At 43.8% G+C, this 13293-nt stretch overlaps 1 protein-coding gene across 5 annotated transcripts in view; it reads right to left on the reverse strand.

The window, feature by feature from the left end:
- Positions 1-339: 339 nt before the first annotated feature.
- runx3 (RUNX family transcription factor 3) overlaps positions 340-13293 on the reverse strand; it is a 50325-nt gene continuing 37371 nt past the window's right edge. For 4 of the 5 annotated variants that reach the window (XM_069536184.1, XM_069536180.1, XM_069536181.1 and 1 more), the window contains 2 exons: positions 9370-9444; positions 340-3463 (listed from right to left, as the gene is read on the reverse strand). In XM_069536184.1, coding sequence (XP_069392285.1) covers positions 2982-3463; positions 9370-9444 — 557 coding nt within the window. In that variant the 3' untranslated portion in view covers positions 340-2981. The remainder of the gene's footprint in view (positions 3464-9369; positions 9445-13293) is intronic. The other variant, XM_069536183.1, reaches the window with a different exon arrangement.

The following is a 13293-nucleotide window of genomic DNA, read 5'->3' on the forward strand; positions in this document are numbered from 1 at the left end:
TTGTTGCGAATCTGGATCAGGGAGCAGATCCAGGATGTTGTTTTGTTCACTCTCTTTAAAATGTGAGATAGGGTTTTTCCACATTTCCAAAGATTTTCAGAAAAGAATTTATGGATCTTGATGAGAAAAATCTGACATGTTTATGGGACTGATATTTTGTTGATGAGTGTGTAAAATGATCCAAGTAAAAATCTGGATCTAGTGAATTTTAAATGTTTTTTTTTAAGGGGAGTACCTCTACCAAGGCCCAACACCTGGAATTCTAGTTTTAATTAAAAATGTATTTTAAAATAAAAACAACCTTTTATATGAAATGAACAGCAGGTCTGAAGGCAAAGGTGAGACACATGTTTTTTAATTAAAATGATTAAAAACTACATTATCCGCAGATTGTACAAGCACTCGGTATGGAAGCATTAACGATATTATTACATACGTAGATGAGATTCTTAAATTAACATATCAGTTTCAGATGTACATGCTTTGAGCATAAAAGAGAAATGAAGAAAGGGAGGATGATGAACAGTTTGGTAAATAAAAATGGGATTCTTCTAAAAAGAAGTAAAAGAAAATGTAACATTGTGCTCTTTAATCCAATATACAATCAAATACAATCCAGTTGTTTTGCATAAAGAATGATATTAGAGATCGATCAAGACATAAGTCACTCGCCACACATCTTTCCCATCATTAACATCCAGCACACTGGATCACAGGCAGTTGTGAAGATCTTTGGTTTTTTTAATAAGGAACCACACAAATACAACATGTGGTTTCTCTAGCTGCATGATTTTTGTCCATAGTAAAAAAAAAAAAAAAGGTCTTCAGAGGAGAGAGCTGTTTTCCTCTAAATCGAAGGCAAATAGGAATGAGACATTGTTTCTGATTGTTTTAAAAGTAGGAATAAGGCAGAGAGTTTTTTATTATTACCTGAGCTGCAAATGCCAGCTTTGTATTCACTTTGAAATTTAATCTCACTTGTGTCGCAACCAAATACCCATCCCAGAGAGTCACACTAATCATCTTCCTTCTTGTGGAGGGTAAATGTTCGATACCTGACACCTGTCGTAAACGCCTCAGTGATACTGAGATAATCTGTGCAGGTGTATGAATTATTGGCAGAACGCTGAGCCCCTGGCACTGATGATCAGTAAATTAGACCAGCAAAGACAGAATCAGTGCCATAAAGGCTTCAAAGCACGCACTTATTATTCAGAACAAAGGGACCTGTGCACAACAAGGGATTTTTTTTTTCAATTAATGTGCTAGGTGTTGGTAAGAAGATCACTCTGACCCCACTGCCTCCTTCTATCCCTTCATCCTCACCCTCCTCCAGGGATGGAGGGATCACATGCAACTGCAGTGGCCTCAGGACAGGACGGGGGGAATGTGCACACACATCTGTGGGAGAGGAATTGTGTGTGTGTGTGAGTGTGTGTGTGTAATCATGAAATCCTGTTTTAATGTTGGATTTATAGAAAGGACACTTTAAATTTCATGTGTGTGCAGGATTTTTCTGTCTTTGATGTTGAGATCTGTGTCCTCTTTGTTAATGCAAAACCATATGAGTTAAATGAATTCAAACATAGTGCAATAGTAATGCAAGGACTCATTTAGCAGAGGAAGGCAATTTGGAAATAGATTAAAAGATTGCGGCACTGGATACACCATGTGACTAGCTGAATCTTTCGGGCGTGATTCATAAGGAATAAAGGTTTTTAGTGCATCAAAGCTACATTGGAAGACAAAATAATTACATTAAAGATTTTGTTTTTCATAATTTAACAATATATTACACAAATTCCAAATTTATACTTAACAACAAAACGGTATATATACTGTATGCATTTATATTCATATATATGTATAAAAGGAAAGGTAGCGAGAAATGCTCAGGGATTTGTTGTGTATTATGCGCACATTTCCTCACAATTTGGCTCAAATAAATATCAAAAGTAAACCGTGTCATCCGACTTTTTTTTGCAGAGAAAAGGGGGATTGGAAAATAAATTTGAAAGAAAAAATAGAGTAGACACAACAGGACTATAAATATTCCTGCAGAAAAAGAAACCCAATAAAGACTCCTCTGCGTTTTTGTCTTTTACATTCCTCTAAATATCAGCCATTCTCCTGTTGAAACATGATGCGCTGACGACACAGCAGAGGAGAATTTATGTCCTTGATCATGTGAGTCCTGACACATCAAATGCTTTTCTCTCAAATATGCAGCAATTGTGTTGACACATCCACCGAATATTATACTGTAGCACCAATGGCTGTTAATGTTCGTATGGATGATGAATTAGGCGGTAAGGTACTGCATAGACGCACTGTACGCTTCTGAGGATGTTTTCACAACTGACAATGTTTTTTGCAATATTTAAATGTTGCAGACACCAAACCTTAAAAGAACAGATCTCTACAGCAGTGCAGCCGTGCCGTGGAAGAATGTCGGAGTCACTCCTGGAGGAAAAGTTCAGTCCGACTGCTCGTGTCCAGTGACCATGTAAGTTGGATCATTCTGAACGGTCTGCTTGACGGTTCTTCAGTTCATCAGTGGCACTGATGGATTTTAGACTTCCGTTGTCTCTTGTTCTTTTGTCTTTGGTTTACGTCAGAAAAATGTTCCTGAAACTTTACTATGGCTTTTTCTTACCCTCACGTCTATTTACAGTCTCCGCTAAGCATCATCTCCGTTAAAAAGGCTTTTATAGTCTCTTAGGAATACATGTTTTAGCATGGTGCAGGAGTTCACTCAAAATGTACAAAATACATGGAAGTCTTGGGAGAGTTGTAAAACACAAAGTCTTTAAAGCGAGTGCTGGAGAAATAAAAGACAAACATGCAGCTTTTCTGTAATTTTTGTTTGATTTTTCGTTCTTTTCTTTCAGTGTTCAGCTTTTTTTTTTTGTTAATCGTCCTCTTTCCTTTCCCTTCCTCACTTTCTCCCGCACCATCTTGATTGTCTAGCTGTCTGTCAGTCAGTAAGGCCTCCAGACGGACTCATCCAAACGGCCTGAAGCGGACATGGCCGTGGGGGAGTTGCTGTGGCTGCCGTCGGCCTCCACGCCCTCGCTCTGGTTGTTCAAGCCGGGATTCATCAGGCTGTTGGTCCCTCCAGTGCCGCCAGCCCCCGAGCAGGACAGCAGGCGGGTAGGGGAGCGCTCCCCCCCGGTGTTTCCCGGTGCCACCATGGAGAACTGGTAGGATCCAGAGCCTGTGCCGTAATACAGGTAGGAATTGGACTGGAAGTTCTGGGTCTGGTTGTTCGAGTAGGGTGGCGGCAGGTAGGTGTGGTATCTAGAAGAGGCTGACATGCTGAGGCCGCTGATGCCGGTGCTGGAGGTGTTGGCGGAGTAAGGGAAGGCCCCGGGGTAATGCATCCGAGGGTCTGAGAAGCGGGGGTCAGTCAGCGGCGAGAGAGATGGGAAGGTGGTCCTCTGTTGGAAGAGATCTGTCGTCCCTGTTGGCAGAAAGAAAGAAACAAAAGGGTGGAATAAGTCAACAAATGAAAACTGATGTTGTGATTGCGAAATAAGGGATTCAGAGATTTCTCATTTTCTATTACTTAAAAAAAAAAACCCACAGCAAACTCTCCCATATCCCCAAGTCTGAGCTCAGATTTCTTTACAATGTGCCTGTCCACGAAAACGTCTGTTCAACGTAATGAACTGAGACATTTTTTTGCTTAATAAGAGTCATCAAACACTGACAGCACATCATCCCACAGCCCCATGCACAAGACTGAAGTTATGAAAAGGCCCCCTCGCCACAGACCTCCTACCACTCCCACAAAAAGAGCAAAGCACTGTGTTCTGTCTTTCTCGGAGCAATGAAAAGACGTATTGTCAGTGGAGAGGGGTGCTCTCTATAAACACCGATGGCTTGTTGTGAAACTCATCATAAATCATACTCATGCGACAGAGGCAGACTTTCACGGAGGCAGACAGAGAGACGGAAAAGAAAAAGGAAAGGAACGAGGGGTAGGAAAGGAAGAGGTGGTGTGTTTCTATGTGAATATCCTCTTAATGTGTATCGCAGTCCAGGAGCTGTCAGAATTAACTGCTATGTGTAATCTCACAGGTAACGGAGCGCAGCTGAGCCCAGCTGTTAGGACTTCAGTTTCACCACACACCTTCTAATTTATTCAGCTGACAAAAGGGAAATAGAAATATTGCTCAAGGGTTCGACTTGGCAGTATGCTTTTCTGAGATTTGGGGCCGCTACTGTCACCAGCTCAGTTCCTTAAGTCAAACACCATATTGCCCCTCTCACTTAACTGAGGAGTATTATTGGCTGATCTTACATCCTGAGCTTCGGATATGAATCTGTGCACAGGCCTACAGTCATCTAGAACTTCTGAACACTGCATGCTGCCGTAGCATTTGAGTTTGGATCATAGCATAGTGTCAGTTATCTTTAATATTTCTACTATATATAAAGTTTGTATTGCAACTATTGCAATGCCTTTTCTAAACCTGCCTCTCCTGTATAAATGCTCTGGAGCTACTTCAGAATTATTCCTTGTCATTAGTGATTCCTCCTCAAACTGTTCTACAATATACTGACACTTTTGTTCTGGACGTTGTGTGCAGAACTTTTTATAAACAGTCTATGGTGCAGAGTGAAGTTCAGCTCATCCTACCTTGTTTATCTGCGATGAAGATTTTATAGTCTAATAGTTTTTCATAAAAAGAATATTCTTAGGTACTATTCACATATGTAGTTTGAATGATTGAGTTAGCAAGTGTTCTTTTTTATATACATTGCATGTCGGCTACAGAGGTTTGTTAAGCGTTCGCCATAATCTTCAGAACAAGGTTAACAACTTTGAAAAAAAATCAGCTGGATATAACGTATTGCAGCAGCAATATGAATGTTATGCTTTTACTTTGAAGACAAACAGGAAGTGACTCTATAAATGTTGTTGCGATGATGGAGTGTAGACTTGTGATGTGTCTCTGACTCCGATATGGTGAAATAAAAATGGTTTAATAATCAAAATGATCTTGCAGCAGTTTTGGTTTAATCCAGTTGCAAACTGCTGCTGTAGTTTATCTGAGGGCATAGGGGAAGACATGTTCAACTCTGTCCACAGACGGAGGGTGCTGTAAACATGATCATGTGGTCCACACAGCAGAGTTAATACATCACTTCCTGTCTCTGTCTGCTGCAACCGGCTGCTTCAGGATTCGATGCTGTTGTGAACATGTCTGTGCAGAGAACCTCCCACTGTGTTGTGCATGGGAGAAAGGCAAACTCAGGGCAAACTCAGTAGCCTTTGGATTCTACCTGCAGGTTATGTCTGAAAATGGCTACAGTAAACTTCTACAGTATTTACCTTCTCTATTGATATTTTTGTGGCTGATATAAATGCCACTAAAAAGCAACAGTCATAGAAAATAAACATTAGCATCACTGCTGCTTTGCCTCTACAAACATTCCATCGTTATATTCAGGTAGATGTCTTGGCTTTCAAGTTAAGCATGTCGAGTCTTTGTGCTCATGGCACTCAGATAATTTGGAAGAAGGTCAGGTGGCCACCAGCCAGGCCGAAATACTCTGCAACCTGTATACGCCCTTCACCTGCTTGTGCGCCACAATGACAGGGCAGAGTTCCTCATACCTGATGTCAACATACAGAATGCTCCATCCACACCTGCCACTTGTAAACAAACTCTTACACACTCAAACACCTACACGCACGCACACCTCGATCCATGGTTATTTGTTTGTCTGCATGTGGCTTTCACGGGTCCAACGGGCCCACATGACTCCAAGTGTAAAATGTGGATTTGGATGGCAGAGAAAAGAAAGCTTGTATTTGTGAAATAGCAAGCGCTTGCACGCCACAGCCCTGAGGGGGGAGAATGCCAAACTTGCGTGCCACAGTCTTGTTGAAATGTCTTTTCCCTATGTCTGGTGAACTGGGTCCATTTTCAGCTACAAAAAAATCTGTTCCTTTGCAATTTCCATGGCCCCTGCAAGACTCTCTCTTTTTTCAACAACACACTTCTGCAGTTGAATTTCCTCTTCTTTTTGGGATGAGGGAGTTTGATGGTGGGGGGGCTGTTTCTTTTTCCAGAGTCTACCAGGCTCCATATCTGATTTCACGCAAGGAAAATCCAAGCCTTCAGCTGCTGTTGATTCGGGTGAAGTGGAGTCGGCCCACTAATTCCTACCGGACTCCCAAAAAGCTGCTCTCAGTCTACCACCCCTCCTCTTTCTGTCTCACTCTCTCTTTTTCTCTCTGTGGCTCTGTCTCTTCATCTCTCTCTGTCCGTGCTAAATTTAGGCTTCAGGGTGAAACCGGGCAGGGGATGTATGGCGTGGGGACTTGATGACTCTGGCTGCTGCGGCCCACCCTGCTCAGGATCTCCATTTAATTGGAGTTGGTGGAAACGTGTTGGCTAAACTGCGGTGGGGATCGACTCCTGTGTTCTGTCAACGGAAACAGGACTGGACACTTATCACAACACCTTAATGGGCTTGTGCAGCACCAGCCTCTTGGCTGTGAGCCAGAGGAAGCCACCTGAAACCCTCTGCAGTACAGTAGCTCCCTCTGGAGGAGAGGGCTAAACAAACTGTTCTGTAATTGAGAAGCAAAGTTTTGCAGGCTGCTTTTTCTCCCCCTTAACCGTATTGCATACCTTTCGGCATCCCCACCCTCCCCCACCCACTGTAAGTACAGGCTTCACTGTTATGGCTGTGGTAACAGCGGTGTATCTTTGGCAGAGAGGGTCTTCCTAGCTGAGCCTAGTAGTAGCTGCCTGTAACCTCTGCGGCCCAAAACCACACATGATCTCCATTAGGCTCATCTGAAACGTGTTGACTAAATTGCAGGGACAGGAGAGGGGATGGACCCCAGAGGGCGAGCTGGCACAGTCTGCCGTCTGTGATGTTCCCAGTCTACGAAGCGGGTAGCTGGGAATGAGGGTTTTTATAGAGAACATAGTGTTCCAAAGCTCTCTCCTTTACTTTTCTCTTTCAGCTCTGAAGCATAGCACCACACACTTAACTCTGCAGCACCAAGGCTGCTGTCCCTCTCCACCTTTTTGCTTAGCTCAAGAAGTCCACTACTCCACAGTCAAGCGTGTAACCCAGATATGACAGGAGGTTTGCCTCATTTGCTTAGGGAAGAAACTGATTTTGGTTGTTAACACGAGGGCAAGTTTGAGACGGCCATGTAAGTGTAAATGTGCACAGGGTTGTGTCTGTGTGTGTGTGTGTGTGTGTGTCTACATGTGGCTGGCAATGTGGAGATGCAAATCCAGGCGCTCACCTGTGAAATGTTTACTTAAGCTTGATGCAAACTGTGACGGCCAGCGCCCAGGGAATGGTGTCTCAGGCAAATAAGTGGAGGGAAGGAAAAAGTGAAGAGAAACCCCTGCAGGCTGGTCCAGCTCCACGTAAAGACACATTGCGCAGTGCCGTGAGATTGTTCACTATAATCCTCTCCCTCATCCCATCCCTAAAGAGACTCAGCTGGGTTGTATTATGGATTTTATGACTCCTTTCAGAGGTAGAGAACGTCTGTTTGATTTACTGACTGGTTTGGGTGGTTTGAATGGCTGCCATGAGATGAGTATACGCTGTTGATAAGAGTCGATTATAATAAGGCAGCATAATGCTGGGGCAGAGCTGCTGCTGTTGTGGAGGCCATTGAACAGGCGATCCAAATGAACACAAATGATCTCCAGGTGTTTATTTAAGTGCAGAGGCTTTGGAGCCGGGACATCGTGTCGGATGCAAATGATAATCAACCCTGTACTGCGACACCATCGTCACCAGCCCCTTTATCATGTGTGTGGGGAGGATTTTGCATGTCCCCAACTTGTGACATGCAATACAAGCAAAGGTAGAGGATGTTTTGGATTTACAAAAAACCTGAGATTTTCCTAATGCATCAACAAACAAGTTGACATGATTAATATGTTAAGTAAATCTGTGTCTGTGGGAGGTATGCCACTTCCCTGTTAAAACAGACTATGGAGTGTATACTGTTTTAGTATTTTGTTTTCTTCCATCTCAGGCTTTAAGATCTGAAACATACCCTTTTACTAACCACCACTTTCATTGACATTCACACCATCATAAATGTCTTTCTCTGGAGTAGAAAGGCTGAGAGTAACATGTAAATAATTAATTCCTGGCCTCAACAATACACGTAACATTTCTGTTTCCAGCTTCTGACATTGTCTCCTACCTAATAAAAAAAAAGGAGATAGAACAAGATCAGTGAAGCAAATCTAAGGCTTCTTGTGTCTTGATGTCTGTCCACACCACAGTGTGAGTGTATGACTCAGCGTGTCTGGTGTGGTGGTTTCTGGGTAGGGGACGAATTAGAGACTGAGGTTGCTGTTAGAGACCAGAGATACAATGACAGAGGGAGTGTGAGGGGAGGAGGAAGATGAGGAGGAAGAAGATGAAGGTTGGCAGAGTGGTGACGTCCTAGGAATGTTCTGGGAAGTAGCAGGGCCCTACGGGCAAAACGAAACTGACTCCAAAATTGTCACGACAAGCGACACACCCTGATCCATGCCTGCCATTCTAGCTGCTCCACTTCAGTATTGTTTGTTTGAAAGGGTGTTAGAGTGTCGACTAATTAAAATGAATTCATTTGGAAATCTTCGGTTTGTTCTGAGATGTTCTTATAGGTGTATCATTTGGAAGGTGTGAACTGTCTTTGGCAGTCCAAAGTGCATCAATTATCTTCTCTGTATTTATCGAGCCTGTTTGCTCATACTTAGCAATTTAGGGCCAATGCGTATTGTGACCTCACCCCTCATGCTACTGATTAATTTTGCCTCACAATATGATTATGTCTTGGCAACTAATAACCACCCTTGGAAACTATTTTCTCATTAACACATACACAAATGCACAGGTATGCAAATTCTCAAATTCACATCAGATCTGGGGTCAAGCTTTAAAGCTAAGGTTGGCAATCCTGGAAATGCCAGCAAGAGCAGGCCACACATTGGAAATATGCAACTGATACATCCCAGCCTCTCTCATTGACCCTCTTGTCAAAGCTATGCCCCCAAAACACATGAACGTGCAGTGCCTGACAACTGCTTCTGGCTATTACCTCTGCCTCTGTATGTCTCACCGGCTTCTCAGTCTGAATGAAATGATTGGCAGTGTTTATTAAGTCCTGCTAGAGGCACAAACACTGGCTTTTTTTATTTCTTTATTTATTCATGGCTATCAGGATGTGAAGGGGATTTCAACAAATAAGATGAAATGTGTTTCAAAACAACTCACCAAGTCTACCTTAAATTAAGAACAAGGATTTAAGTGGATTTGAAAGTTACACAACAATATATTGCACAGAGACTTTAGAAAGAAGAAGATTGCATGTCTAACCTGGCCATGGTCTCAGGTCCTCCTCCACCTTGCATGTCTTCAGAGTGGGGGTGTCCATTTGCTCTTGCCACAGGGCTATTTGAACACACAATATGAACAGCAGGTGAACATGACATCAGTGGAGGCTATTAAATATTACAGTTCCAGTAAGAGAAATGTGTGGGTTGTGTATATGTGGGGGTCAAGACGTATATGCCTGTGCCATAGAAATCTAAAGCACGTTCCAAAAACATCACTCCACAACAGACTTGTCAGAACTGCCTTGACATCTAGAGGTTTGGGGTCTGTGTCTTCCTGTCACAGGTTGGCCTCTGCTGACTGAGCAGTGAAGACTGGGAAGAGGAGGGGTGGTTTTCTCACCAGAGTGAGACCAGGCTTGGAAAACATGCCTGATGGGTGCATGGGAGATATTTTTGGGTCTTTCAGGCGAGACACCACAGAGGCAGCGGATACCTGTGAAGCACAGGACACTTGCTCGCCTGTCCAGCCGAGCTGTCAGGAAGTGAAGGAAGGTCAAAGACCTGCTGGCCCAACGCGTGGGACCCTGCTTCACACTCAACGGCCACACCGCAAGAGGCCTGACGCAAACGGGGGGCTGTTTGCTCTAGGTCTGAGACGGTGCAGTTGTGACAAGACAAGCTGCTCAGAGATCTGTGAACATGGGTTGAATTGAAATCTAGTCAACATCTTTGAACACGTTGTTTAAAGCATTTTCCTCAAATACACAGTCGTATTTTCATCATAAAGACAGAAACCTGCATAGTTTATCACCAGTTTTCTCTCATGGTGCTCTACTTTCAATGACCAGTCGACCATGTGTTATCACTATGACTCTGCCCACCGCTGTTGAGACACCGCAATATAGTAAACTCCTAACCTCCTGTCGTGGCAATTAGGATCGCGATGGATGCCAGAGGCAGGGAGGGGGGCTGGTGCTGGGCTGCTTAGCCCAACCGGGGCTAGGCGTATGTAAGATCTATGCTTCCCCTGGAGCTCCTTCCCTTCCTTTGCAAATGCCCAAATCAGCACTCAGTCAACGAGAGGTCCTGCACTATGCCTCACAATGGCAAATTCTTACACATAAATGGCCTTATTCAGAAAGGCTTGCAAGCAGCTGGTACGATTCGCTCAAGAAAATAAACATTTCCTTCAAATATTTTGATTGGCCGGCAGACAACGTCAATACCAGAGGCACAGATTACCTCTGTTAATAAGAGGACCAGCCCCCTGGGTGGAGCCGAGGAGTGGGGAAGGAAGGGGCTGAAATGGGAAGAAGTGGCAACTGCGTCACTAATAAGTAGCTTTGGGGTGCTGCCACTGTCGTTTTTGGGAGGACACAAATAAACACTCGGTGCTTTTTAAAGTGCATGTTTAGATCAAAGGGACGGCTGAGAAGATGTTTGAGCCAAAATGGCGCCCATCCTCGTGACTCCGGATCCAGCAACGCCTCTGAGACATGTAATGCGCCTGCCATAATGAAGCGTGTCATTGAGACACAGTGAATGCCAGTCCTTGTGCTGGCTTCCTGCTTCGCTCAGGCCTTAAGGCGTCGCAACGGGGAGAGAATGTGAGAGAGCAAGCAAGAGAGAAAGAAAGACGCCAGCGAGGGAGAGAAGAGAGAAAGAGAGCGTGTTAGAGAGGGGAGGAACACGGCCTTGGCTCAGCTATGTGGGACATTTGATATGTCTTTTGAGCCCTCACTTATAACATGAGCGAAAACAAACACATGGGCTGAAAAATCCTATGTTCTCTTTGAGAGCTCGTCGTCCTCCTGCCCTTCCCCTCTCCCCAGACTCAATAGAGACTGTTCATGGCACACATGTAGTTTCTGTAATTGCTGAAATGTAAAACTCAGCCCGACTCTGATGTGAAATTATAACTTACACAAACAGTTGAGTCTGGTAAAAAACAACTTGCTCTCACTTCTCTTTTTTTCTTCTTTTTTTTTACTAAGCAGGCAGCTTCAAAAGATTCCGGGTTTTTTTGTTGGAGAACAGAAACATTTTCAGTTTGAATTATTCATCTCAGGGTCACAAAAAGCGAATAACCACAAGTGAAGCTTTCAGGCACCATAACAAATAAACTCCGTGGCGGTCATTGACATATTATGTAAATAGTGGAGTGTAGAAGTAAAACAGAGTGTCTAAAGGACTGGTCCAGATTCCTGCTCGTTTTGGTTGTGTTGGCCTCAGAGGGACAGTTTCCTGCTCGGGTTTGGCAGAATTCAGCATGAAACCCAACTAGTGTGACAGCTACACTCAAAAGTCCATACCACAGCTACCTGACGGTGCTAATTTCCTGTCTCGCTCTAGCTTCTAATTGGCTGATCATGTCATTCTGGATGTGTAAATTAGTGCAAGCGCCAGTAGCGGAGTGCTGCCTCGAACCTGGGGGGGCGGCCGGCTTGTTTATGTGGAGTAAACAGTGTGGTCACTGTGGACGAGGCAGGCGGGGGCACGGCTGCATTGGGGCTGGTCCTCCCACAAACAGGACTTTTTTCTCAAGTCCAGTCCAAAGGCCACAGCTGCAGCACATGTGTGCCAGTTGTGCAGGAGGACGCCAGAGGTACCAACATTTGTGGAAGTGTCATTACGGGAAAATAATGTGCTCTTTTTTAAAAATAGAAATAAACGCTGAGTATATTTAAAAATGAAAAGTGTAATTTATTATTTCTGCAAGATTTCACTGTCACTTTGAATAACATCACCACATGGGTCACACGTTAAGAAAGACAGGCACACACATTTTCAACTACACACACACACTTTTGGGCCATCATCAAAGCGCTGAGCACTTGACTTGATGGCGGAACGTTATGCTAGTATCTGATATTCATCTTCAGAGAGGAACTCACAGGTGTTGGAACAAATAACATGTTAAATGATACCACCTCAAAAGTGCCAGGATTTTTCTTTCGGATGATTAAATTGCTGCTGTGCCCCCCCCCCCTCTTTCTCTGTCTCGCTCACTATTAAAACATATTTAAGTTGAAAGAGCCGCTTTGGTCTCGGCACTCTGTTAGAGGCTGTGCCAGGGGCTTGTTGAGCTTTGTCTGCATTTAAAATGGAACAAGGTAAAATTGGAATCTGTTGGAAAATAGATTCTCTGTCGGATGTTTGCCGTTTTTTGAAGACTGGAAAGAAATGTGTATAAACTATGAATTCAATGCCACAGCCAGATGTTAAGGGACAAACTGCGTTCTGTATGTGAGAAAAGGCTAAAAAAAAAAAAAGAAGAAGCTGCCACCCACAGACACAAAGTATACAAAGATACCTCACTTGGTGGTTTTTCCAAAACCAGAATAACAATTTAGTACTTGATTGTCTGAGTGTCAGATTTGCTTGACTGCAGTAGTTGAACCACGCATTTTTAACCACACACACACACACACACACACACACACACACACACACACACACACACACACACACACACACACACACACACTCTCTCTCTCTCTCAATGCCTCCGCCCTCTCTAAGAATCATTCCACATGTCTAGCAGGCTTACCTGTGGCCAACGAAGAACAAAAACAAGCAGCCAGTGCAGCGTCTGCCAGTGTGCAGGAATCCTGTCACTGCATGCACTGTAATGAGCTCTTAATTACCCTGTCTGTCTGGGGCACTAACAGAGAAGCTTGCAACACTACCACAGAACGGTGTACAGTATGTGTGTGTGTGTGTGTGTTTTGTATTTTCAATGTGCCTATGTTGCAATCATCTGTGTGTGTGTGTGTGTGTGTGAGTTTGAAGAATCCAGGGTAACGTTGAGCAGATGTCTGAAGACGTGTCCTGTTGACAACAAAACTGAGACAGTATTTCATGGCTCAGACAACAAAATTAAGCAAGGAGGCTTTAGGAGGAGATGACACTGTATTTTCTTATTTAGTTGTCTTCAAGGGGAGAAAACGCAAAGGTTCCAGCC

Source organism: Paralichthys olivaceus, chromosome 12 (genome assembly GCF_024713975.1).
Source record: "Paralichthys olivaceus isolate ysfri-2021 chromosome 12, ASM2471397v2, whole genome shotgun sequence".
In the NCBI taxonomy this organism is placed as follows: domain Eukaryota; kingdom Metazoa; phylum Chordata; class Actinopteri; order Pleuronectiformes; family Paralichthyidae; genus Paralichthys; species Paralichthys olivaceus.